The 27,563-nt window shown below is 35.7% G+C and overlaps 1 protein-coding gene across 1 annotated transcript in view; it reads right to left on the reverse strand.

Annotated features, from left to right (window-relative positions):
* ABCA12 (ATP binding cassette subfamily A member 12) overlaps positions 1-27,563 on the reverse strand; it is a 168,928-nt gene that overhangs the window by 80,849 nt on the left and 60,516 nt on the right. Inside the window, exons 4-11 of the mRNA XM_004767004.3 lie at positions 24,713-24,804; positions 21,515-21,612; positions 18,348-18,533; positions 16,523-16,701; positions 10,879-10,991; positions 6,192-6,267; positions 1,612-1,730; positions 248-354 (exon numbers count right to left, since the gene is read on the reverse strand). Coding sequence (XP_004767061.1) covers positions 248-354; positions 1,612-1,730; positions 6,192-6,267; positions 10,879-10,991; positions 16,523-16,701; positions 18,348-18,533; positions 21,515-21,612; positions 24,713-24,804 — 970 coding nt within the window. The remainder of the gene's footprint in view (positions 1-247; positions 355-1,611; positions 1,731-6,191; positions 6,268-10,878; positions 10,992-16,522; positions 16,702-18,347; positions 18,534-21,514; positions 21,613-24,712; positions 24,805-27,563) is intronic.

Raw genomic sequence — 27,563 nt, forward strand, 5'->3', positions numbered from 1 at the left:
ATGTGAATACTATAATTAGGCCTTTATGGGTCACTTCATATATAGAGATATCCACCAATTAAGAACAAAATGCCATTTTATAGCATAAGAACACTTTTGTCCTCTCCCTTTTCTGGCATTAATATAGTCAAAATAGGACCCATATTTATAAAGACATAGATTTAAAACTTAAACTGAAAATATACCTTGCCAGAGTATTATAGAAAATGTCATGGTTTATTTATTTATTTTTTCTTTCACGACTTACTGTTGATTTCAGGACTTCAGGAACTGAAGAAAAGTAATCCTCATAAAAACCATCTTGAAGAAAAGATTTTTTAAATGAAATCATGGACTGCAGGAGTCTTAAATTTTCTGTAAAGGAAGAGTAAAGAGTTACCTTATGTGAACTGCAAGGTCACTTAGGAAGCCCATTTGAAAAACACCTTTATCCTAATTTACTGCTAAGTTTTTCCTAAGATAATGGCCTAGTTCAATCTAAATATAAGACAAGTGAAAATTTAACCTTTCCTTGAACCATGGAGACTACAGAGTTCATTATTTTTTTTTTTTTTTTTAAGATTTATTTATTTATTTATTTATTTGACAGAGAGAGAGAGAGAGATCACAAGTAGGCAGAGAGGCAGGCAGAGAGAGAGGAGGAAGCAGGCTCCCTGCTGTGCAGAGAGCCCGATGTGGGGCTCGATCCCAGGACTCTGAGATCATGACCTGAGCCGAAGGCAGCGGCTTAACCCACTGAGCCACCCAGGCGCCCCCAGAGTTCATTATTTTTAAAATATTCATAGATATTCTGCTTAGAGACAAAAATATTTCTAGCAAAGGTACTACGCACTTTTGGCTCTTCGTGAACTGAATCTGCTTTGATCTCTGACTTTTGAATATACTATTAAGTTGAAGTGTTTGGGGGAGACTAGATTGCATAATCACTGTGACATATATATGCCCTTCCAACACCTTGATTAATTCATGCCTAGTAAACAGACACCATGCTTAAATATTTGCTGTGCCATTTCTTGCCATTAAGTCTCAAGAAATTATTTTGGTGTGAGCAAAGTGAATGTAGACCCTTTGGAAAAGGTGAGAAAATCAAGATTTTCTCTTGAAAAAGGAAAAGAGACGTCTGATTAAATGCCATCTTAATGACTGTCCAGGAAGGCAGAAAATTGAAAATAAGGTGTATAAGGATGTAGGTAAAAACACTCTGCCACACAAAAATCCTTTGTTTATAAATAATTTACACCTGCTCATTCTTCATTATTTCTTGATATATAAGATTATTAGGGATACAGAAAATGCCATGAAGGGTTATATGAACTACTAATAATTCCAGGAACTTGGCAAGTTTGTCTGGGTGGTCATTATCATATTTTCTGTTACGTGGTCATTGCACATTAAAGTTTCTCCAGGTGACCAGAAGTACCCGCAGCAGGAACAGAAGTAACAATATAATATCACAATTAATATTACCTTCATATACCAAACTACCAAACTGAAACTCATACATATGGAAACTAAAATCTTTTAAAAACCCTTCTCTTTATTTTTTAAGCAAATGTCTTGAAACAGAATTAGAACCCTAAGCAGCATTTTGAGTAGTAAGAAGAGTATTACCTTGTGATCCCTTGGCCAAATTGTCAGTGACATTTCTCACACATGCCAAGTAAGGAATGTAAGGACTATCTGCTGATATATTTAAGACAGCATCTTCAAAGCTTTCCAGTAGTAGGAGCCTACAGAATTAGAAAAGAATATATAAACTGAGTCATATAAAAAGAGGATAAAGCTATTTTATTGAGATCATTTAAGTCCCTGGTTGTTTGGCACTGGTTGAAGTGGGCATTAAAACTGTGAAGTAGAACATCTTCCTCCATCTGGCCTAAAGGGCACACTCGCTCTGCACCCTCTGAGTGCTTACTTCTCTATGGGAATTATCTTTAGGTTTAGTTTTTTTAATATCCAGTCATAAGTGATCATAATATTATTTTTAGGCACATTCATATGAAAGAAAAAAAATTATGGGGCTAAGGTAGCCTGATGAAATACAGGAGTCCCAGTTAAATCTGTCTGGATGGCTCAGCTGGTTCAGCGGCTGCCTTCAGCTCAGTTCATGATCCCAGGGTTCTGGGATCAAATCCAACGTCAGGCTTCCTGCCCAGCTGGGAGCCTGCTTCTCCCTCTCCCTCTGCCTGCTGCTCTGCCTACTTGTGCTATCTCTCTGTCAAATAAATAAAATCTTTAAAAAATGAATTTCAGATAAACAATGAATAATTTTTCCTTTTTTTAATGATAAATAATTTTTCAATGTAAGTGTAACTTACGAGTCTTATATGTTTTTCTTTTCTTTTTCTTTTGTCTCCTCTAAATCTGAAAACCCCTCTGGGCTTCAGTTCCTTCCCCTGTAAAATGAGATGTGGGGGGCTGAATGACCTGCTAATCCCTTCCACCTATAACATTCTTTTTTTTTTTTTTAAAGATTTTATTTATCTGACAGAGACAGATCACAAGTAGTTAGAAAGGCAGGCAGAGGGAGAGGGGGAAGCAGGCTCCCCTCTGAGCAGAGAGCCTGATACAGGGCTCGATCCCAGGACCCTGAGATCATGACCTGAGACAAAGGCAGTGGCTTAACACACTGAGCCACCCAGGCGCCCCCACCTAAAACATTCTTCAAATAAATTTAAATTTATTTAATTGTGACTTTAAAAACTAGTGGAATATAATTCAACCATGAAAAGTTCCTTCCTGGGGCGCCTGGGTGGCTCAGTGGGTTAAGCCTCTGCCTTCAGCTCGGGTCATGATCCCAGGGTCCTGGGATCGAGCCCCACATCGGACTCTCTGCTCAGCAGGGAGCCTGCTTCTCTCTCTCTCTCTCTGCCTACTTGTGATCTCTCTCCCTCTGTCAAATAAATAAATAAAATATTTAAAAAAAAAAGAAAAAAGAAAAGTTCCTTCCTTTTCTTTACGCAACCAATTTAATGTTTCCAAATTAACCACTTTCAGGTCTCCCTTCAGCCTGAATGGCATATGAGATACAGTCTAGGATTTCTGAGGCATCATTAGAGTGAGTAAATACGTGTGTGTTGTGTGTGCCCTGTCACTTCAACTATGAGGCTGCATCTCTTTACTTTGTAACATCTTCCCTTAGTGTCTGTGACTGAGTTTCATGGACAGGAGAGATAGCATAAATGTCAATAACTGATCTGGGGATCATCGACTTTGAATCAAACTGCACAATATATAAATTAACTAATTCTGTCAGATTTTTAACTTAGATTTTATTCAAATACTAAGGAAAGAGCCTTATCCTGGTATAGCTAAATAAACATGTAGAAAAATGTTCCCATTAATGTCAAAGCATTTTAAATACCCTTAGGGGTATTTGAAATGTGGGTCTATTCCACGGGATCCTTGAAGAACTTTAAAGAGAAAAAACAATCTACAGCAAGAGAAGTCTCTAACATGGCACTCAGAGCATAGTTAATTGGCCAGATAGCTGACCCTCATTTAAAGATGAAGTGGTATATATACACAATGGAATACTATGCAGCCATCAAAAGAAATGAAATCTTGCCATTTGCAACAACATGGATGGAACTAGAGCGTATCATGCTTAGTGAAATAAGTCAAGCAGAGAAAGACAACTATCATATGATCTCCCTGATATCAGGAAGTGGTGATGCAACATGGAGGCTTAAGTGGGTAGAAGAAGAATAAATGAAACAAGATGGGATTGGGAGGGAGACAAACCATAAGTGACTCTTAATCTCACAAAACAAACTGAAGATTGCTGGGGGGAGGGGGTTTGGGAGAAGGGGGTGGGATTATGGACATTGGGGAGGGTATGTGATTTGGTGAGTGCTGTGAAGTGTGTAAACCTGGTGATTCACAGACCTGTACCCCTGGGGATAAAAATATATGTTTATAAAAAATAAAAAATTAAAAAAAAATAAATAAAATAAAATGGTAAAACTAAAAAAATAAATAAATAAAAATAAATAAAAATAAAGATGAAGTGGGTGGCTCAGTGGGTTAAGCGTCCACCTTCAGATCAGGTCATGATCTTAGGGTGCTGGGATTGAGCCTTGAGGGACTCCCTACTCAGCGGGGCGTCTGCTTCTCCCTCTGCCCCATAATCCACTTGTGCTCTCTCTCACTCTGCTCTTTCTCTCTCTTATGAATAAATAAAATCTTTAAAAAAATTAATAAATACAATTGACAGCTTCCACACTAAAAAAAAAAAAAAAGTAACCATTTCCATGTGTTGTAGTTACTATAGCACAGAACCATTTGCATCCTGGTATAGTGCACAATATGGAAATACAGATCTAACCTATGTGGAATAACACAAGGGATTCTCATGGTGAATTTTCAAGCTTAAAATAGAAGCAGAAGAAGGTTGCACTAAAAGTGACCTTGAAATATTATCTAAGCCATTCTCTTAGCTTCAGGAAGAACATTTGACTGTCAAGATTTTGGTGATTACATTTAATATACTCTGAAAATTAAGATTCCATATGTATGTGCCACTGCTTTAGCATAAAAATCTAATTATTCTTTTAAACTATTTACGTATCTTTTGTATACAATCCTATTATTTTCCAAGAATGTTTGCAATGAAGGATGAGCTTGTGAGTGTGCACACATATACCATCAGAATAATACAAATAATAACCTAAGGACAGAAAGAAGAAGAGAGAAGAGCAATGAGGGAAAAATATTTTTAAGCAGCTTCTTTAGAAAATTCTAGACCAAAAAATTCCTTTATTTTATGCCAAATATTGCCACTCTGTGACTATTTTAAAATGGGAATGGAAAGGATCTCCAAGAAAAAAATCCCTTAATTTCATCAACCTCAACAAGAACCATCTTAAAAGTACTGAATTCTTTCTAATAAACTGTCAGCTAGCTGCCAGCAAGTACACTGTTTCTGGAATTTGTGGTCTGAAGTGCTAGTGTTATCAATGCTATGAATGTCTCAAGGCTCTGATAAAAAGGTACCTGGTTTCAACAATAAGCATACAGTTGTTTCAATACAAAGGTTTTGTTTTTGTTTTTTGGGTTTGGTTTTTTTTTTTTTTAAGTATTTTTGACAGCTCTATAAGGAATGTGGATAAAAGCCCAACTTTTTGGAACACGGCATCCTAGCTAGGGAGAAATTTTACAAGGTTGCTTGATTGCTCTGGAAAGAACACCTGGTTCAGCCACCTTAGGGGAGGAGAAATGTGGGAACAGACCTACAAGGTGGCTGTTTATGGAATATGCCTAGAATTTATCCAGAGTTGGAACTTCTCATCAAATAATAGAAAGTTTATAAACAACTGCATAGATCGTATTTCAGAAAGAAAAAAAAATGGCTAAAAATAAGTCCTACTATTTGCTTTTATTTGTACAAATTTCCATTAGCACAGAAATTTATCTTTCAGGACTGAAATTAAAAAAATGTCAATAGTATACTTTATCGGGCCGAAACAATGTTTACATAACAGGCCACCTAGTCTCTAAATTTGCCTTGAGTTACAGGAATTTCCTTCAGTCAGCTTCCACAGGCGCCCGCATTCATTCCCCACGTTGACTAGTACAGTTACTTCAGAGCACTGCTCACATTAATGGTCTTCAGAAGCCAATGCTACTGTTGTCATTTCCACTGCCTATTTCTAGGACAACATATTTACATGCCCCAATAAGAGTCCAAAATTAAATTACCTATAAACAGTTTTACCTACACAAATGCTACAGAAGCAAACAAATTTTGTATTATCTTGACTGGCATAAGAAATACTGTGATTTTTAAAAAATAAAATAAGTCACAATGTGAAAAATTGGATGCTTATACAAGTTTTATAATGAAAGACCTTAAAAAAGTTGGAAATTCGACCTCCACCTAGATTTTCCTCAGAGACATAAAATAACCATCCAGACAGGACACTATGGATCTAGTTATATACAATATTACAACTGAAAAAAGAGAAGCTCATGTTTCAGTCTCCAGAAATGTCCCTGGATAATATGAAAAAATAAGTTTCAACTTTACTACTTTTGAGCTATGTGCTTTTCTTGGTTAGTCAATAGTGGATTTTTCTATTTCAAAGTTTTACAAACTGATAAATGAATTATATAAATTTATAAATTGTGTTGATTGCTTATTCAGACAAGTTACCTACTAGTGTAGAAACAAACAACAAAGAAAGACTTACTGTGCAGCCAAGCTGCTTGGGGACAGTAACTGCCCATCTTCCTCGTGCCACACATGCGTCACATTATCAGAGCCACCTACAGAAATGACATTTATGGAAGTAAGCACTTAACATATTTGCTTCAAGGATTTATTTTTTGTAGCAAAAATCATCACAGGTAAATAAATGGGAAGAAAATGCAGAATAATCTGCAGAATTTTTCTGCAAAAGATATTATAAAATATATCTATCTTTTTTCTGTTGGAAACATTCAGGATATTTATAGGTAATATGTACCTGCTAATCAGAATAACCTCAATGGTCAAGCACATACATTTCTAAGAAATTCTCTGTCAAACATGACATTATTTTATCCTAAGAACTGTATGCACAGATGACTCTTGAATACTATAATACAGATTGTGTCTACCACATGATTTGTTAAACAAATGAGGCCCAATTTTCAGTCTTCCAGGTCACTGGATTTTTTTGCCTTCAGTTGTCAAGAATGTAGCCTTAGGAAACATCTGCTATCACAAATCTATATTTTCCATCTTTCAAAAAGCAGTCACTGATTTCAACTGAATGCAGCTGTGAATGCAAATTGGGTCGTATTAACAGAACCGTTAGTGGTCTCAAATAATATGAAGTTTCAAAGTGTGGAAGGCAATCACTAACTAATGGAAACCATATGGGAAGGTCTAATTCAACACTGTGAATTGCCCCTCGATGTTAAATAGGTTGCTGATTCAGCTTGCCACATAACACTGTATCATAAAAAAATAAGTGTGCAACAGTATTCACATGAAAAATTGAACATGAGAGTACTTTAATGGCTACTGCATAAATAAAAACCGTAAATCCAAAGCTTTCACTCAGCCCTTTAGGGAAAAGGGATCAATTCTTGCAGGCTCCTCTTGAGACACTACTTATTCCTTATAATCCAGTATATTTCAGTGCTGGTATTTTTAACACTGATCTAATTTCTTTCAATAGGATATTTTATTACTGGCATTAAGAGTTCTCCCATTGTCCCTAGTTAGTGTGCTTTAAAGGCTTTCCATAAAGGTCCTATTGCAAAACTATGCAATCATCCATACTTTTCTGGTGCTGATCGATGTTTATTTAAATTATGTGTGTAAAAGAGACTATCACTAAATGAAAGACCTCCTCGTCCACCTCTGTATCAGTGGTATGTGAGTCATGTTTGCACCTTTCCTAGTACCTAGCACAGGGTCTTTTTCAGTTTTCCTGTTCAGCAGAGCAGAGTTTTCCTGTGCTCTGCTCAAGATGCAGCTGAATTTTATTACTCTAGAGATAGCAATGCATTAGTGAGCTAAAGAAACAAGAATGAAGATACCCAGAAAAAATAAACCTAATTAATAGTGGTAATACCTATTGCTTGTTGGCATGCTTATTTAGAAGAATCAGGGATAGAGTTCTGTTGAGATTCATACATTTCCAATGTAAAAGTATATAAACCATTTTTCTAAGATCAAATCTTGCTCAGTTTGAATTCTTATGTAATGCTGAGAAAGTTTATTGGCTTTTGTATACTAAATGGTTATGGAGTTTTTCTTCCTCATCAAGCAATTAAAATGAGTAACTAATAGAAATTAACTTTGTAACCTGACAATGAGTAGGGACCTGGTCACTTTTCCCTCTGGACTATAAAATATCTTGGAAGAAATAATGTACTAAATAGGCTTTATGAAGTGGAAAGTTTTACGGATTGTTAAAAAATAAGATTTTACTTCTTTTTTATTTGTAGGATTAGGCATATTTAAAACAGAAAGAAATCTAGTGCACAGATAACCTCTTCATCAGTAAGGATGGTTTTCCATTTAAAGAAGTAATTTCATATCATTTACTACTTTGCAAAAGAGCAAACTTCAATGAGTCACAAAGATAATCTCTGTTTTCAAAACTCAGTGTTTACAAATAGAAATACTAAAGCATATGAACTGAGGCAGGGATCCTGACTGGGGCAGAACTGAGTTTTCCATCCCTAACACAGGATATTAGGAGACAATCTCCTTCCTCTTTATTAGAGTTCCTATATTGTCATGGTTGCTGAGGAGTCACCTAAAGAAATCTTAAAGTGTGTTCAGTCTCAGATAGAGAGGACAGGAAAGGTCTGCAAGAATCAGTGTGTAGAAAGGAATGGGAAATGGGTGAAGAAAAACTTATGTGGGAAGGAATCTGTCATGATGAGTCCAACTATTGAGCAGCTGAAAGTGGGAGCTGTTCTGAGGTCTGAGGATGGCGGGTACTTGCATGACCACATGAAGCATCTTGGAATCAGGTATGTATGTGTCCCAGGAAGTAAATGTGAGTAAGGTCATCTGGCAAAGAGTTCACGGCAACTGGCTTTGGGGACAGACAGATCCAGGTTCTAATCTTAGTTCGGTAACCTGCTGGGTGGCTAACGTTGGTGAAGTGCCCAGTCTCCCTATGCCTCAGTTTCTTTGTCTGTACAACAAAATAATATTTCTATCTCATAGACTTCTTTTCATGAAGAAAGTGATTTAAGATAATAAAGCACTTAGCACTGACACAAAAAGTACTACTTCTTATTTTCCTTCTTTGAAAGAGTGGTATGAGAGTTTCAAAGCTATCTGAACCCTGCCATACATTAGAGAGAGCCCAGGCAACTATACTGTGAAACACTGCCCCACTCCTGCTTAACTTAGCACAAAGCCAAAGGAGAAGTGTGCTGTTTCCACAATACTGCTAAAAAAGCCCTGAAGACTAAGCACCAGCTCGCCTTGGAAACATGGCAGGTATCTGTTCCTGGGGCTAGAGACCCCTGCATTGTTGAACTAAGGTCACTGGTTCAGCCTTCAGTAAGTTTTAGTTCGCTAAAGAATTCCCAGAAATACCTAGAAGAATTTTTCAAAGACCAAAAAATTTCCACCAAAGCAAGTAGGGATTATGGGCTAATGACTTTCAGGAACTGACTTTAATGCTACTGTATTAATCATCACATGGATGAAGTCACAAGTGTAGGAAATTTTAAAAAATGACTGTAAGCCCCTCAAATTTTATAAACAGCAACACATGTCTTTGAATCAGTCTTTCCTGGTCAACTTGACCATCCAAAGACATGTTTTGATACATTCCAAAATCATTAGCATACACACAGACATGAGACATGGCCATTCTGAAATACTGAAAACTGAGCTGTACTGTTTGCCAGGGAAAGTGTTTTGAAGCCTCAGTTAATTAGAAGTGCTGCTTACTTCTCTGGCTTCTAAGCAGACCATTGATGGGCTTTTGTCCTTTGTAAGAATTTTTTTAACTTTATCCCTTTATTTTATGTAATTATAAGGTGTTGAGTCTGAAGATGAAAAGAAAAAGACTGGTAGGAAGAAACTCGAAGTTCTCAAGTCTTCAAAATGCAAATAAAAAAAATAGAGAGGATATAATTAGTGTTTGTTAGTACGGTCTGGTTTCCTGGCCTGGACCATTTCTTTTCTTTTTCTTTTTTTTTTTTTTTTTTAAGAGCAAGCATTTTTTCCCAATGTTTGTCAGGACCATTAAATTTAACAACAATCAATCTTGCAACCTAGTCATTAATTCTGTAATTGTAGATATAAAACATGTTCTAGCCTTACAGAAATTGGTTTGCAACGATATGTCAGACCATCCAATGAGAATTCTTCAAAGTCTATCCAAACCTGCATCCGCATGAAAACTAACAGCTTAATGAGCAAGAGTATAATGAACAATCAGCTTGTGACCTGATGCTCTCAGACTTCGTACTTTGTAATCTAAAGATAAAATCCACATATTTGAAAGCTGACAAACTCAGCTGAGAGAACATAATTTTAAACTCATTCGGAAGAGAAAATGCTAACCACACATTTTACCTGGTACTTGAAAGTAGAGACTTATTCTTAATGGCCCTAAATTTTTGTCTGTATGTGTCTGCATGTATAGATCTGTGTACATCCATGCAGGCGGTATGTAATGCTATTGCATCCATGCAAAGGTGACATGGTATGACTCACTAGCAACATGCGATAGCTTATCTTACTGGGAATGACAGCAGATTTATACCAATATATTCAAACACGAATGTGCATCATGTATTTTCAAGATGGCTGGTTGAGGGATACATTTTTTTTTAAGATTTTATTTATTTATTTTACAGAGATCACAAGCAGGCAGAGAGAGAGGGGAAGGGAAGCAGGCTCCCTGCTGAGCAGAGAGCCCGGTGGGGGGCTCAATCCCAAGACCCTGGGATCACGACCTGAGCCGAAGGCAGTGGCTTTAACCAACTGAGCCACCCAGGCACCCTGAGGGATACATTTTTACCAATGAAAAATTCATCCTGATTAAAAAGCCAAAATTTGGAAATGAGGGTAAAAATCCTGCAATTCAGTATAGGCTTCTGTTCCAAAAAGTGGTAGGAATCTATTTGTTGAGGCTTGGTCCCAGTATTTTACATACCAAGTATAAACACAGTTTTACAAGCTAAGAGAAATCATTTTCACCTAAATATAAACATTCTAGAAAGTCACAGCCTCTTTTTCAGCCATTTCTTCCTTTCTTTGATTAGCTAGAGATCCAGATTTAGTCCAGGCATATTTGCCTACCCAAGAATGGTATCATCTATAAATGATTGCTTCAGTGGCACTCCGCTTTATATTCCTAACAGGCTTCATGTCACATAATTGAATACAGTAAGATGGAAGTACAATACCTTGAGCTGGGGAGTCCAGAGTGTACAGCAGATGTTTCACAGATTTATGGAGAGTTTTGAAACCTTCGTTAGTTGTGACACGTGGATAAACCTTCTGCACGACCAGCAGCGCACTAAGGAGTCAGAAAATAATTAAACCAGATCGCATTTCAGGGTTTGCAGACAAAAACAAAAGGTTAATTCAAGGAGAAAATGGCTACAGTATAGAAAATTATTCTTATAGCATAAGAGACAAAGATGCTGCTTTTGTCATTTAATTACTTGTTTGTCTGTTCATGCACAAAATCACCCCAAAATGTTCTTGAACCAGACAGAGTGCTTTAAAACCTTTCCCAGATTCTAAAGACTTGGGAACTCAAGAGCCTAACTAAAAGTAAAGAAGTAAAGTTCACATCAGTTGTTTCTGTTAAGACTTAAAAATAAGTGATTAGGAATAGAAATGTCCAATGGAATGGTGACTTTTTTTTTCTCTTTAAGGGAAAAATTAAATATTGGAAATTATTTTTGTTAAAAATCAAGCCCAGAAAGAAAGGAAGCTATTCCAGGAATAAAAATTATTTAAGCATTTGATTAAAATTTATTTTTGCTGAACAAATGGTAATGTCTTTGAAAAAGAAATGGAGCTTGCCCTAATTAAAAACGGCACTCTATCCTCTAAGTGTCGAACAGGCACTACTCTAGGGGTAGCTCAACAGCAGTATAGAGACTAACTGGCATTATCTTCCTAGAATTTTTATGTTATAAGTAAGAGGGGCAGTCTGCACTGGGGAAGGCCAATCAGCGAATTCACTTATATCTGAGTTCATGCCATATTTTCAAAAAGGAATTTTTCTTAAGAAATGTCTTTTTTAGCCATTAAAAAAAAGTTGTCATTGTACATCTGAATCCCCCAAATACTTGATTTATATCAATACTCAAGGGCAATGCTTTAATTTACACGAGTAGTAACTAGAACAACAGGCTTTGTTAACAATCTGACATGTGCAGGGTTAAATGTACCAATTTGCTAACAGTCTTCCCCATGTATCCTTGTCAACTAACAGCTCACTCCAGCAATAGATACAGTATGTGCACATACTGTATCTTGCCTCTGGCACAGAAATTTTGCCCCAACATTGCTGGGCAGGAGGAGGGCAGAACATTTCTGCATAGAGCCCCTGGGTATTGTTAGCTCATTATTGTATCTGGCCATAGAGGCTAAGCTGTATTTTTTTCATCTCTGCTCTATATACATAACAGTGGATACCTCAGGCATTTTTATATTTGCCCTAAGAATCTCCTGGTTCTCAGACTTTGGGGTGCTTCTGAACCTGGTGACCATGGAGACCAGTTAGACGGCCTCAGGTTACAGATTTCTGCCAGCCCTGTCCCAAGTTGGCCCTCCGTCTCAGTCACCTGATCTGCTGTCTCACAGTAATACCTTCAAAGACTGAACAACTGGCAATCTCATTAAAGCTGTCAACATTATTGTTAAGAATATCATTAATAAAATGTCAGTAGACCTGAATCATCTTTTTTCTAACAAAATTTTAACTTAAAAATAATGATACCTGGCCTTCATATTCTCTGAAATCCTTTGAACCATTTAGTGATCAAAATATTTTTATTTTATTTCATAGATTTTTTACCCCCGCTCTTTACCATATAAAAATGGAAGTTATCTTAAAAAAAGTCTCTTTATAAGTAAAGATAATTTTATAAAAGAGTTTCCGTGATCTGCATTTCAGCATAGCTTTCTCATAAATGATGACAAATGATGGTTTTTCCATATATACTTCTTGAATTTTTTGATATTGCTCATTTTTGCTAATTTCTGTCATGAGAGTAACATTATATATCTGGTTTGGGTGATGGGTTAATAATAATGTACAACTCAAAAATATAAAAAGATGTTGAAGGAAATGACTAAAGTTTTTGTGGGGTTTATTTATCTCTTATTAATTGAGCAACAAGAGTAAGATAAACCAATGAGACCCTAATTTGCTATACAGTAATTTATATGATGAAATTATGACTCTTAATGACACTATCAGTTTAATAACAATAATTATGGCTTCTATGGTGAGTGCTGTGAAGTGTGTAATCCTGGCCATTCACAGATCTCTACACCTGGGGCCAATAATACATTATATGTTAATTAAAAAAAACAAAAAAAAATTTTTAAATGGTTTAAAGACGGCTCTCCAACAGAAATATAATGCAAGCCCCATATTTCAATTTTACAGGAGTCATGTTAAAGAAGTTATAAGAAACATGAAATTAATTTTAACAGAATATTCTATTAATAAAATATTCTATGTACCTAATACATCCAAAATATTATCACTTCAATAGCTAATCAATATAAAAATCATTAATGAAATATTTTATGTTTTTTATTGTTCTAAGTTTTCAAAATTTATTATGAATTTTGTATTTATGGAACATCTCAATTCAGATCCAAATTTTCATGGAAAATATTTAATCTCAGGAAGTATGGGTGGCTCAGCTGATTAAGCAGCTGACTCTTGATTTTGGTTCAGGTCATGATCTCAGGGTCCTAGGACTCAGCCCCCAGTCAGGCTCTGAGCTCAGTGGGGAGTATGCTTGAGGATTTCTCTCCCTCTTCCCTTACCCCTGCTCGTTCTCTCTAAAAAAATATATATATCTTTAAAAAAAAATTTAATATGTATTTAGATTTCATTATAGTGACAGATGAAAAAGTAGGTTCATATACTAACACTGTTCCAAACACACGAGAAGGTTAACCATTAATTGAATCAAATGTCAATGTTTACAATTTAATTTTTTTTTTTTTAATTTTTTATTTTTTATAAACATATATTTTTATCCCCAAAGTTAAAAATTCAGCATTTTAGTCAAAATTCACATGCAGTTATCATATTAGAAGGCCATATTAGATAGCCAAGGGCTACCATATTAAAAAGAAAACATGTATAAATTAGCAATAAAAACCTAAATTAAATATTGACCACTTAAAAAAAGAGTTGTTTAAAGTTCAATGTCATTTACCACTTTTTTTTTTTTCTCTCCAGGGATGGGAAGGGGCAGGGGAGAGAGAATCCCAAGCAGGCTCCAGCCTGGGGCCCTACACAGGGTTCAATCTCACAATCCTGAGATCATGATCTGAGCCACCCACATGCCCCAAATGTCATAATTTGAAAATAATTTGAAATTATTTCTTTCAGGTATTTCTGTCTTCTTTTTCATTATTGTGTAGACCGGTTTACAACATTTGTAATCATTACCAGACAGATGCTCTATTGCATAATGCTATGATATGCAACAATTTTATTTTAAATTCTAAGATAATTAAAATAACCAAAGTAAAATGCTCATCCTAAATAATTTACGTCACTAAAACAATGACTAGAGTATTCTATTTATGTATTTATTTTTAATCCTGAAGTATTTTTGGATCTTCTACCTTCTATGAAATATTATTTAGTGGGATTTTTGTTTTTTATTTCTTGATTCTTAAATTTCATTGACGTATAATTCACACACAATAATATGCACCTATTTTAGGTGATAATTCAGTGAGTTTTAACAAATGTATACAGTCATGTAGCCACCATGCTAATAAGATACAAAGCACTTCAATAATCCCCAAAATATTTCCTTATGCTCCCACCAATTGTCTTGGGATCCACTGATTTAATTTGTAACAGTATAAATTAATTATATGAATTTGAGAACTTCATATAAATGGAATAATAGCTATACATCCAGTAGGTTTTCTTTTTTGGGGGGGTGGGGGGTGTTGTCTGGATTCTTCTGCCGGCATAGTAGTCATAATATTTATTCACATTATATGTGACTTGGTAATCTGTTTGTTTTTCTTGTTGAGCAGAATTCCAATGTATAAATAAACTATAATTCTTTTGTATTTCTATTTATGGCTATTTGTTCTTTCCCCCTGATTTTTAGCTATTACAGATATCTGCTGTGAACATAGCACAGCAATCTCCATGTGGGCATACGGTTCCATTTTCTTAGGTATATATCCAGGAGTAGAATGCTGTATCATATGGGCCTATTGTTAACTTCATTAGAAGCTATCATACTGTTTTCCAAAGAGTTCTATTTGTTCTACATTTTTCTGAACAGTTGGGGTTGTCCATCTTTTAAAACTGTACCCATTTTAGTGAGTGTGTAGTGCTATCTTACTGTGGTCAGATTATTACTTTGACTCTTTTTTATTGCTATGCTACAGGATTCAAATGATTCTCCTTCTCCTTTAATTGATTTTCCTGTTTGCTTATTAAGACAGAATATAAATAAGAGCAAGAGGATGAAGTGCCAAAATTCTGGGTGAAAATTACCCTAACTGCTAAAATGCGGACCAGTACAGAGAACCGACGCCCTACATCTTCCTCCTTCTGTAATTTAGTTATGATGGGCTATTGTGGAAAGAGCACAGGACTTGTCATCCCTCAGGTCCTTCCTGCCTTTGCCACTTACTAGTTCTCAAATCTTGGGACAGTAATTTGAAAGGGTTTGTTTCCTCTTCTACAAAATGGGGATATCTGTTGCCTCAATTTCAAAGCATTGTTGTGGGATCGAATGAGATTAATGTACCAACATAAGGTCTTATTATAAGGTCTTTGAACAAACATAAGCTCTTGGACGCTTTCCAAAGAATGTGAGAACACTCTCTTCTGGTACCTCAGACATTAGAGAGGGAATACATTGTGTTCCTACTGACGTAGTAAAGAGGTAGCCTGGATTCTGGAGTTAGAAAACCCAGGTTTAAGTCCTCCTTGCTGTATAATCAGCAAATATTTAATTTCCATGACCCTCTGTCACCTCATTTACAAACTGAATAATAGTTTAGTTGTAGGATTTAATGTGGTATATCTGTAAAGGGCTCAGTTAAGTGTCTGGAATGTAGCAGACATGCAATAATCGACAGCTGTTGATCTAGTGTTGCTTTTGTTGTTTTTAATGCACATTTCCAAATCAGCCAGACAGACGTCAAAGTCAAAAACTAAGTACGAGTCCATTAAATTCTAAACACTGGCTCTAGTCTGAACTCTTTTATAAGGCAAGTAGCCTCTAAAAGGGTTTCTCCTGCAAAGATAGTTTCAAATCTTCTGTCATATATGTTCAAATAAACCCAACCCAATATGCAGGTTTAGAAAGATCATTTAAAGATTGGCTGCACATGAGGGGAACCAACCCCATTGAGGTGGCTCAGTTGAAAATTCCAACCAACAAGTTGTTTTATATTGGATGGTATCAACTAAAACCCAATGGGACAGTTTACTCTTGGGCAGTTGAAATGCTAAAGGCAGAGTTCTGCCTGTCCCTGAAGGAGCCTGAGCCAATGTTCTACTCTACACCTGTTCCTGTTATACACCTTTTCTCAGGTCTGCAATAACAACTGACTATAGATTTGTTAAGACTAATGTGCCTTCTCAGTTCCTCAATGTTCTTGGGTAACATGACTGATGACTGATGACTGCAGTGTGTGTTTTCTCTTTGCTTAACTAATACCTTCATTTTCATTATTAAAATCTGTAGTAAGGCACTCGACGATTATTGGCTCCATGTTTAAATTACTTACCTCCCAGTGATCCTCACAGGTAACATTAAAAAAGAAAAGACTTACTTGTCCCACTCGATTCTTATATTTTCTTACCTGTTTGCATTTCTAAGAACACCAAGTAGACTGCTTAGTGTTGTGCCATTCTGGAACACATTTGGAAAGCTAGAAAGAAGCTGCCAGACAGTGGGCTGCTCTTGGACTTGTGAGAAGAAGGACAGCACTTTGACCATTTCCTGAAATACTGTCTTCTGGCTGTTGGGATCACTTGATATCTTACAAAATGACAAACAGGGCAAAATGGGAGTTCAGCTCACTGTTTTTAAAGGCATTAAAAATGTAGACTTTCACATAATTCTGATTGTCAAATAGTTCGAAGTCATTCTTTACTTGGAAAAGTTACAACCATTTCTAATATCCTTAAACATAACTGGGTTTTTTCTTATACCTCCAGAAATTGGCATAGTTCAATTTTGGTTAACAGAGCTGTATTTATACAAAATATATTAAATTACATTTTGGAAATTAAAATTAATTTCTTAAAATGAAATTTGCTTCTGGGTCATGTTTTTGTTTTTCCCTAGGATCAGGTTTAGGATTTACAGACAAATCTTATCTGTATCTATTAGTAGACTTAATATTATTTATTATTTGGTTTCAGAACCTTTAAATCTATATATATTTGCTACTATAATTACACATACACACATACTTAATGGAAGAAAATACTTTCAAAGTTCTGTTGCCACACCAGGAACGTTAGTTACAATAAATGATTTATAGTGAGTGAACCTATGTAATAATCACATCTTGTATTATAAGCAAACAAATAAAAACTGTGACTTCTGCTCCTGCTCTGTATCACGGGATCCAGTGAACAAGTAAAGTATTTCTTCATTATATTCCCACCCAAAGTAATTTTCTTAATAAAGTCATTCATACTGGTAAAGTCAGGCTTTTGTTCAGTTGTAATTCAAGTTCTTTCATGCCAAGAACGTGATTTTGAACAATGTATTCTTAAGCAAACATTCTACCCTACATGACTGAATTTGTTTAGAAAGCATTTTAAGTGCTCTGTGTTTAACAGGGGTTATTATAACAGTGTCTCTAATCAGGTTCATTTAGAAAGCTCAGATTACTAAAGGTAATTCAAGCATTCTGTACTGAATGAATTACAGTAAAATTCAGAGAATCAGGAGTAAAGTATCAGAAGTAGATATCTTTCATTTAGTCCTGTTTATAAAATTTAAAGAAAATTCTGAGTATTTTTGTGATTGTACATTGTATGTGGGATTTCATTAAATGAAGACTATGGATAACTTCTTTGCATACCATAGTTTAAGAATAGCATACAGAAGTAGTCATTACTACTTTACAGTATAAAGTCCTTGTCCCTAATGTGCAATGTTTTGAGGAGAGGGATATATTGTTTCATCAAAAATCAGCTTTTCAAAGTAGGTATGATGTTAGTGAGAAAAATTAAGAAGATAACCCATTATTCTCATTTCTAAGAGTTAATGGCTCTAATAGTTAAATTATTAAACTTACATTATAGCCTGAGTAATCTTACTTAAATATGACAGAGGAAACAATCTTCATTCACCATAGAACAAAACCATCTACAAAAATGTGTCTACAATAACCATAATGCAATATTTTTGTTTCAACATTGTAATCATTTCAATCCTGCACCTTTAAATGGAAAGCAGACATGACTTAGAATTAGATACTGTGTGTGAATCTCTGTAAGGAGTGCATGCCAAGAGTGAGCACATATTCCAGTCAGTATTATCCAGCCCATCTGGGCTATGGACTTACTCTTTGACTCAAGTTGAATCACTTTGTGGATCTAAGAATGAAAGCAATACATTTCCTTTCATTGCTTAAGAGGTCTTGATCAAATTAAAATATTTACACTTACCTGAGAGAATTGGTTTGTTAGTTCATGGAGAGAAGACTCTAGAAAGGTCATATTGGATAGGCAAAATTTGTTAAAAACGTTTTTCCCTAGAGTTGTCCAAGAGAAGATGTAATGAGCAGTATAATCTGGATAGCTCTCACACAGTTCTTTTCGTATGTCTTCTGAAGTTGAATTTTGCTCTAACAGCTAAAAATATGTGTGAGAAGAGTGAAATAATAACGTTAATAAATATAGATATAAAATAGTCTTCACTTCAAGGAAACTGACTTGCCTTCACAATAGCCATTTTAAGGCCCCGCATTATAGCTACTATTAAAATAACACTAAAATACATTTGGTTTATTTATGAAAAGTTGCAAGAAAATGTATGAATGTGGTAATTCTTGTCATTGTTATGTTTTAAATTATTCATACATGATTTGTTTAACTGAACTAATTTCCTGTCTCCGACCAGAGAAACTAAATTCACCAGATCTTTTCTTTTTTTTTTTTTTTTACCATGACAATATTTTATTACAACAATTTTAAATTAAAAGGAAAATAATGTGGATAAATATTAAGTCACTTCGGTAGCAAAGGCTTTAAAAACACAGATTTAATTTAAAAGGCAGGAGAAGAGTTGTATGTGACTCAAAAGAACACTGAAGTCAAGTTAATTTGCAATTTTCTACAAGGTTATTAAAATGACCCAGAACGAAGGTTTTTGGTACACATTATTTTGCTAATACAAGCAAAAAAAAAGAAAAACCTGTCTATATACTATTTAACATTCATGTATAATAAAAAAAATAATAATAATAAAATAAAATAAAATAAAACACCAGATCTTTTCTGACAAAAATCTTCAAACTTAAAAACCATAGTTTTTCCTGGGCATTTAGCAGCAAACTTGGGTGTCCTAACTGTGACCCTTCATCGGGAAACTGGCTGCAATCTCTGGACTTCGAGAGAGGAGGAGCATTGACATCCAAGACCCACGGTGTTATTTTTAGAGAAGTGGACCAACATGACTTATGTTTCATTTATAAAGCAAATAGTTTACTTAGGAATTATGCATATGAAGAAAAAAAGAAAATGTGTATATGGAAACACATAAAAGTATATAATTAACAACAGCAATAATTGAAAAGCATTTTCATAATGGAATCCTAAATCCTCCATATACTTACTTCACAGGACAGACCAGTCACAGACACAGCACCAATTTCACGTATAATAGTGATCACATTCACCATTTTAAGTTGTTTAGGTATTTACAGAGCCAATTATAGTTAGTTATAACATTTAATGGGTGCTTTCTAACAATTAATTCTTATAACCCTGTGAGGTGAGAGCCAATTAACTTTATCTTCCCCTTTAATATTATGTCACAAAAGCTATACTTCGCCATCCCATGATGCAACTTCTCAGTGAATGGAACAAGACAGGATCCACTTATTCTAGGATATACTATAAGTGCCAAGTCTTCCAGTCATTCATCCATATCTCTTTCTTAACATTACACATAAACTCACTCCAAAATGATTTCTCTACTCATTTTTGCAAGGGTTGCAAAAAGCAGTAAAGAGAAAGAAAGAGGAATCAGAGAGATTGCTGACACAGGCATCAATATGTCATCCTAATTTTTACAACCCTTCCCTGCTCCAACTACTCTAAAAATATGTATCTATACATAGAAAATTCATTTTTGACTTATCTCCACTGGATATATGACTCTGTGCTGCTTCACAAAATTCTGAAATTTTATTCTGTATGAGAAAGAGAACTCAGGGGTTTCAATACAGTGAAACAGTATTTTTGAGAATAGTGTTGTTACTCTAGATATTAAAGTATTTAACTGATTCAATGAAGACTTTGTGCTTCTAGGAACTAATATGGAAGAAATAGAATGGAATAAAGTAACTTCCTCCCGTTTACATACTGGTCAGATTTAGGGAGCCTTTAAATTGGAATTAATTGAGCATATTGGGGCCTTCCTATGCTTTAGGTATTTCAAATATTATTCTTGTTAGAACCAGACTTTCAACATCTAGACTAAATTGAATGGGAAAGTCTTCTATTTCAGCCAGCACTGGCAGAATTGCCTTGATGGGTAATAATGCCTTTCTTGGAATCCCTTTTTGCATTGTCCTTTGGCTTATTTACATAAACGTGTTTACTGAGATGCCTCACTTATACAGAATGTTAATTCAAAGGTTAACTAACAGAGTCATACTAAGCTGCAGAGGTTATGATCACTAGAATATGAATAAAAGTCAAATCTATGTCCTATATCCTATGTTCCATCCAGATGGAAGAAATGTCTACTGCATAAAACATGAATACATTATTTAAAATGCATAAGTGTGCATGTGTGCATGACAAAGAGAGACAGAGAGTGAAAGAGAGAGAAGTCTATTAGCAAATGTTGAAAAATAATCTCTTTTAATTTCTGAAGAGCACATAAAGCAAAGGCCAGCCAAATCAATGTAGGAATCTGGCTGAATGAAAGACAGTAAGGAGAAGTAGGGACTGTGTTCAACTGAAGGGAACCCATTCTGCCCAAAGGCGTTCAACTTAATTTCCTAATATCCCTGCACACACACACACACACACACACACACATTTAGCTCACAGGCTGCCAGTTTATGCCTCTGATAGAAATTATTACCTTCTTTTTTTTTTTTGTAATCTGGAATCTGAATATAAGAAGGATCTGTAAGTAAGCTCTCCAAACCATGCTAAAGAGAAGGATTTTACTACTTTGGGGAGATACTTCCCATAGCTCAAATTTTCTAAAGGTATTATCAGTATGGATGAGGAAGCCAAGTGTAGTATTAGAGCTTCGTCTGCTGTCATACGTCTTTTTTTCTTCTGTTGCAGAAAATTAGAAGATTATATATAATGCTACCTTATTTCTTACTAGAGGAAAATCTCAAGTTTGATTAAGGCACTTAATAGGGAAATAAATAAAAGTCCAAGATCTTAATGAATTCAGAACGTCTGAGAATTAAGCTTTTTGATGGAAGAGCTCCTGACAAAAGAATCCTCCTGCGATATTACTCCAGATGGGGGTGAGGGGGGGTGTTCCAAATCTCTTCCTGTTTGGGAGATGCTTGTATTAACCTCAGAGGCATTTGTTCAACTGCTAGTTATTATCAGTCCATTATAAAACTGAGTGAAATTACCTTTTCCAAACTAAGGATCCGGGCAAGGACTTGACTACCATTGAAAGTATCTGTTCCAGTACTTTCCAAAACAGAGCTCAGACTGGGAAATACTGGGGCTGTAATAGAAGAAAGAACAGATTAGCATTCTAAACAGATATACAAAAATGGGCAGATTCATGTAAGAATCCATAAATATCACTTGTGCCCTGACATCCCCCACAGCAAGAACATACTCAAATATGCAACTTCTATGAAAGTTTTGTGCTGGCAAAATGGCAAATTCCATCATTATTTCTCTTCACATAAAACTGTGATGGTTTTGGTCTGCTCTTGGGTTTTTTCCAATCACTTTAGATGTCATTTGCTTTCATTCCAGTTTATGTCATTAAACTTCATCACCAATATTACTGCCTAATAAAGTGAATCATTTCTGTGCAGGCCTAGAGGATTCGAGGTGCTTCTACCAGCTCTACAGATCCATCATATCTAACATCTGTTCAAAGGATCTGCCAATGCACATCTGGTGATAATGGTTTTCTTTTAATTATTCAATTGGGAGGCTGAAATCTGCTTAAGATCATAAATTCTTTCCTCCCCAAAGTGTTTTCTGAAAGATATTTCAGATCAAATAAATGGGATGAGGCAATTAGTCCAAACTGCAGTATATTCTAATTAAGTAATTCTCAAAGTAGCCTCATTGAGCACTATTTATGATATGGCAGGGTGTTCTGGGTTAGGAGCATTAGCTAGAAGATTATGTTCATACCTATAGCATGGATGGTCACTAAGCCAGTATGTTACCTTTCATGAATTTTGGCCAGAGATACTTTGTTACATTCACAGCAAGGAATCTTTGTTTCCAAAGATATGGTGATCTATTATCAGGAGGGCCTAGGTTATGTTACAGTGCCTGTGGGGCTGAGAATTTACCAACCAATTCCTCTAGATCAGGCAATGCATGTGTGAGATGAGCAGCCAGGGCAGAAACCTCATCTGTGGCTACTGAGCAAAGCAAAGCTTACTGGACCACAACACTATGATCTTATTTCTACTGTGCTTTAAGCTTCTCAGCCAAATACCCTCAGATCATTCACAACAGAACATTAGTTCCTCAGAACCACTCACTACTGTATTTCTATTACATTAACACAGGACTTTTGTCATCTGGTCCATCAACTTGCACTGGAATGTTATTTGATGTCATGGTTTCTTGTTTGTTTGTTTTTAGTTGCCTACAGTTCACATACAATGTTCCACTGGCTTTAGGTGTACAAAACAGCAATTCAACTTTTCGACTTCTCTCTCTGTTATGCTATGCTCACCACAAGTGTAGCTATCATCTGTCACCATAAAACCCTGTTACGGTATCATTGATTTTATTCCCTATTTCCTATTCTGTGACCTTTATTGTGTGACTTATTTATTTCATAAATGGAAGCTTGTATCTCCCACATCCCTGCATCTATGTTGCCTGTCCCCCACCTCCTTCCCTCTGGTAACCATCAGTTTGTTTTCTGTATTTATACGTCTAATTCTTCTTGTTTATTTATTCATTTGGTATTTTTTGTTTTGTTTTGTTTTGTTTTAGATTCCACTTATGAATGAAATCTTATGGTATTTGTCTCTCTCAGTCTGGCTTATTTCACTTAGCATAATACCCTCTAGGTCCATCCCCACTGTTGCAAAGGGCAAGAGCTCATCCTTTTTTTAAAGTGGCACAGTATTCCAGTGTGTGTATATCTGTGTGTGTGGACCACATTTTTATCCATTTATCTATCAGTGAACACTTACACTTGGGCTGCTCCCACGTCTTGACTATTGTAAATAATGCTGCAGTAAACACAGGAGTGCATACATCTTTTCAATTACTATTTCATTTTATTTGAGTAAATATCCAGTAGCAGAAATACTGGATCACGCAGTATTCCTATTTTTAATTTCTTGAGGAAACGCCGTACTGTTTTCCACAGTGGCTACACCAACTTACAAAATGTTACAGAATCTTATATATCCCATGGCATTTTTTAACAGTACTTCTTTTTCTCCACAGCACCAATCACATTCCAAACACAGAGAAATCTTTGTTTCATTCCCTAATATCCCCGGGACATAGGTCTGAGCTTACACAATAGCAGGCATCCAATAAGTATTTGTCAAATGAATGTAAAACTGTCCTGCTGTTTTGAGAGTTTATTCCCAATTTATGGCTTCTAATGAGTGTCTCATGGTCATCTGCAACAGAATTATCTGGTATAAGGTTCAGGCAGCTCGGCCAGAAGGTTTCTGCACACTGGAGTGTGAAGGCTCCTGACCTAGCTGTAAAGGAAGCGTTACAGTCCCACTGAGAGCCTGGGATACTGAGCAATGAGGGGGAGGACAGCAGAAAGAATCCCAGTTTGGCTGTTGCTCTAGAATCAGGTCTGATGGATAAGCCTCGACAGGGCATATAACTTTGCTGGGCCTCAGATTCCTCATTTGTAAAATGAAAAGTTTGGGCAAATCTGAGATTTCATGCAGTAACATTTTTTCTCTTTTTAAAACTGAAGTACAATTAACATATAGTGTTATATTAGTTTCGGGTATGCAGCATGGCCATTCGACAATTCTATACATGACTCAGTGCTCATCAAGATGAGTGACCCCCTTCGTCCATTTCACCCCTCCCGCCCCACTCACCTCCCCTCTGGCAACAACCAGTTGTATTCAAGAGCCTGTTTTTTTAGTTTCACTTTCTCCCTTGTTTGTTCATTTTTTTTTTTCTTCAATTACAAATAAGAGTGGAATCATACGGTATGTGTCTTTCTCTGACTTACTTCACTTAATGTTATACCCCTTAGGTCCATCTGTAGCATTGCAAATGGTAATTTCCTTTTATTGCTGGGCTTCCTAACCTTCCCAGCATCATCTAATCGCAGACTGTTAGAGTCCCTAGCCAATTCTGGCAAAGTGTGCAGTTCTCAACATCATATTTAGTACCATCTAAGCTTTTGCTCCTAGAAAGTATTTTAGTAAGAACTTCATTTCCAATTATCCTCAAGAACTTGTGTAATTGCACTGCCACACTCAGGCAACCTTAAGAAACATTTAAATCTCTTGGGAATATTCTAGGCATTCCATCTCTGTTTGAAAAGTTAAAAGCATAACCCTTTCAAAGCTTACACCTTGCTGGCTGTTCCAAGAGGCCCCCTCTAAACTCAACAAAAGAGAATAGCTTACCCGGTGATGTGTGCCTTCTTTCTGGAACTTTGGTGCTCTGGAGTGATAAATTACTGTCCTTCTCCAGGTTGGATGACTTTCTCAGAATTTCACTAGTGAAGAAAAAGCAAGAACTCTACAACTTCACCCACATTAATTTCAGTTAGTTATAGCAGTGTATCATTTGGCAGATTCCAGGGCTCTCCAAGGACTTTCAAATTTTTAATCTACTTTCTAGGATTATAATGGAAGAACTCACCGCACCATACTCCAGTGAATATGTAGGATCTCCTACAAGGTAAATTTTTATTCAGAGAAAATGGTCTAGATGAGGTTTAAAATAGTTATTTTTACTTTAATCTTATAAAAAGGAAATTATTTTTAAAAAACATTAGAGCTAAATATTGAAAGTAATCATGAGATTATAGATACATGTGCATACATAGGTACATATATATGTGCATATATATGTGTGTATATATATATACACACATATATATATATATATATATTTTATTTTTCCTTTTTAAAAAGAGGATGGATCCCAAACAGGTAAGAGCCCAAAGATGCTTCAGGGACTGAAACAAAGGTATGCTTATTTGTCAACCTTGAAAGAAAGGTAAGTTTTATATATTAAATTATAGATGGCATTTTGAAGACTATCAAAACTGAATACTTGTAAGATATATTCAAGGAAAAAGGAAAGAACACACATTTATTGAGTATCTAGTCCATGCCAAGTTCTGTGGCTTCTGTCATTACAGGTGGCACCAGGTGTTAAAGGCATGTATAACAAAGTTAAGTAGATCCTTTATTGTACTGAATGCATCACTGTGGTAATAATAGCACTGTGGTGCCAGAAATCCCCACACATTGTGATCACACCAGCTTTTGCAAGAAAACATTACTAGACCTTTAGTAACCTACTTTATAAAAATTCTCTGCCTGTTTAGTTGATTATCAAAATGGAGATAATCACATTTTCTTGAAAACCTGATATACCTAAAGTGCCTGCCTAAAATAAATGTATGTATTTCAAGAATGCAATCAGTTCTGATGCCTGGATGTGAATATTTTTTGGAATTACTAAAAATCGGTAAATTTGGTGTAGTTATTTATAAAAAAACTTACTTAAGATATGTAAGGATGGATATAAAAATATACTAGTGAAAAAGCAAGAAGTTCTATTTACTGCTGTGGTTCAATTTAACCTTCTTTTTAGAAGTAAGATCTGAATCATGGTTCCAGGGTACTTTGTGATTTATAATTGGGATTTTTTTTTTTTAAGTTTGTCCTCTTAGTAAAAATGATAAGAAGAGGTGATATTTGTTTTCATTCCCTAGTGTTTTTCCAGTATTCTCTATAAAATGCACTGGTTGCTCCAAAAGTTCTGCATTCTTAATGTATATTTGAATTATTCATGACCATGACTGTACTCCCCTAAATCTTTTTACATTCCTTATGCTGACTATTTGGATGGGAAAACCGTTCAGATAAAAATAAGAACTGACCTGTACATTTTCCCTTTTCTCAACAGAAGTTTTAGAAAGTTTGAGAAAGTCTCGGGTTCACTTTTCTTTTTCTCGACATTTTTTTTTTCTTTTTAGTTAGACTTGAAATACTGTAAGGAAGTCTACTGAATATCAACACATTTTGAAAATAAAGGGGAAAAGTGCCTTCATAAAAATTTTAAGGAATATGGACAGCACCAAAAACCAAAGGGAGAATGACAAAGATCAACATGAGTAAAGAAGGAGCAAGAGAAAATAGAGACTGAAAAATAAATGGGAGTGGGAGAGAAAAATAGAAGAAGTGATAAGAAACTAAGAAAATGTTAAGTTTAGAGAAGCAAAAGCTGCATCTACTAGACAGAGACATCTTGCCCATCTTCCCACATTCAGAGAAGCACCCTAAACCTACTCCTTCAAAAATTCTTTAAAGACCAAAGAAAGACCAAGTCCTCCTTTTCCCAGCAAGACACTGGCTCAGCAGGTTTCAATCTGCTCAACAGTAAAATGGCTGCTTCCGGACAAGCAACTATAGAGGCCTCTCTTCTAACAGGACCTATCCTTGACCAGCAAGTACCCATGGTGACATGATCACTCAAGCATACATGTAACAGGAGTGGGGAGGTGATCCCTCTCCTTGGATGTGTCCTGGCTGTGCCTTTTTTGTTGGGGTGAGAAATCAGGATATCAAGTGGGCTTTGCCTACAAGTCCCCAGTTTTATTTTGCATTTACAAAATGTGGTGTGACGGCATGTGTCCACGGCCACTGCACAGCAGAAAGCACTGTCTTTAAGCTCTTAAAATGGAAACCAGAAAATAAATGTACAAGACACCACTGTGGGTAAAAAGATGAATTAAGGTTATATATTGAAACAGTTTACCCCCACCCCAAGCAAAGTTAATTAATTCTTTTAAGTCCCTATGAAATTACTAATGCAGGGCAGGAAGATGGCCAGTACTACTGAGTTAATGGTAATCTCTGAACTTTCTCATTAGCACAACAACACTTATAGACAAAGAACTATATGCTTCTTAGAATGATAGGTGAGAAACAGTACTTTTTCTGTGATTTCAGACAATTTAAGCACCCAGTACCTACTTATTTCATAACGATTTTTTAGTGCACTATGTTTGTGTACCTATTCTTACATTTTTGGAAGTAGGCACCATGTGTCATTCATCTTCTTATTCCAAACACCTATGGTGCTAGACCATAAGATCAGATGGCTGATTAAATAAAAAGAGACAGTAATCCTGGGGTGTGGCAGAAAGTGCCTTCCAGTTAGAAAACACCTCTGGAATCCCCGTGCTGCCACTTCCTAAAACACCTCAGTCATTGTCTTCCTCATCTGCAAATTCGGAAT

The sequence above is a fragment of the Mustela putorius genome, unplaced genomic scaffold (assembly GCF_011764305.1).
Source record: "Mustela putorius furo isolate JIRA1106 unplaced genomic scaffold, ASM1176430v1.1 tig00000275_pilon_pilon_pilon, whole genome shotgun sequence".
In the NCBI taxonomy this organism is placed as follows: Eukaryota; Metazoa; Chordata; class Mammalia; order Carnivora; family Mustelidae; genus Mustela; species Mustela putorius.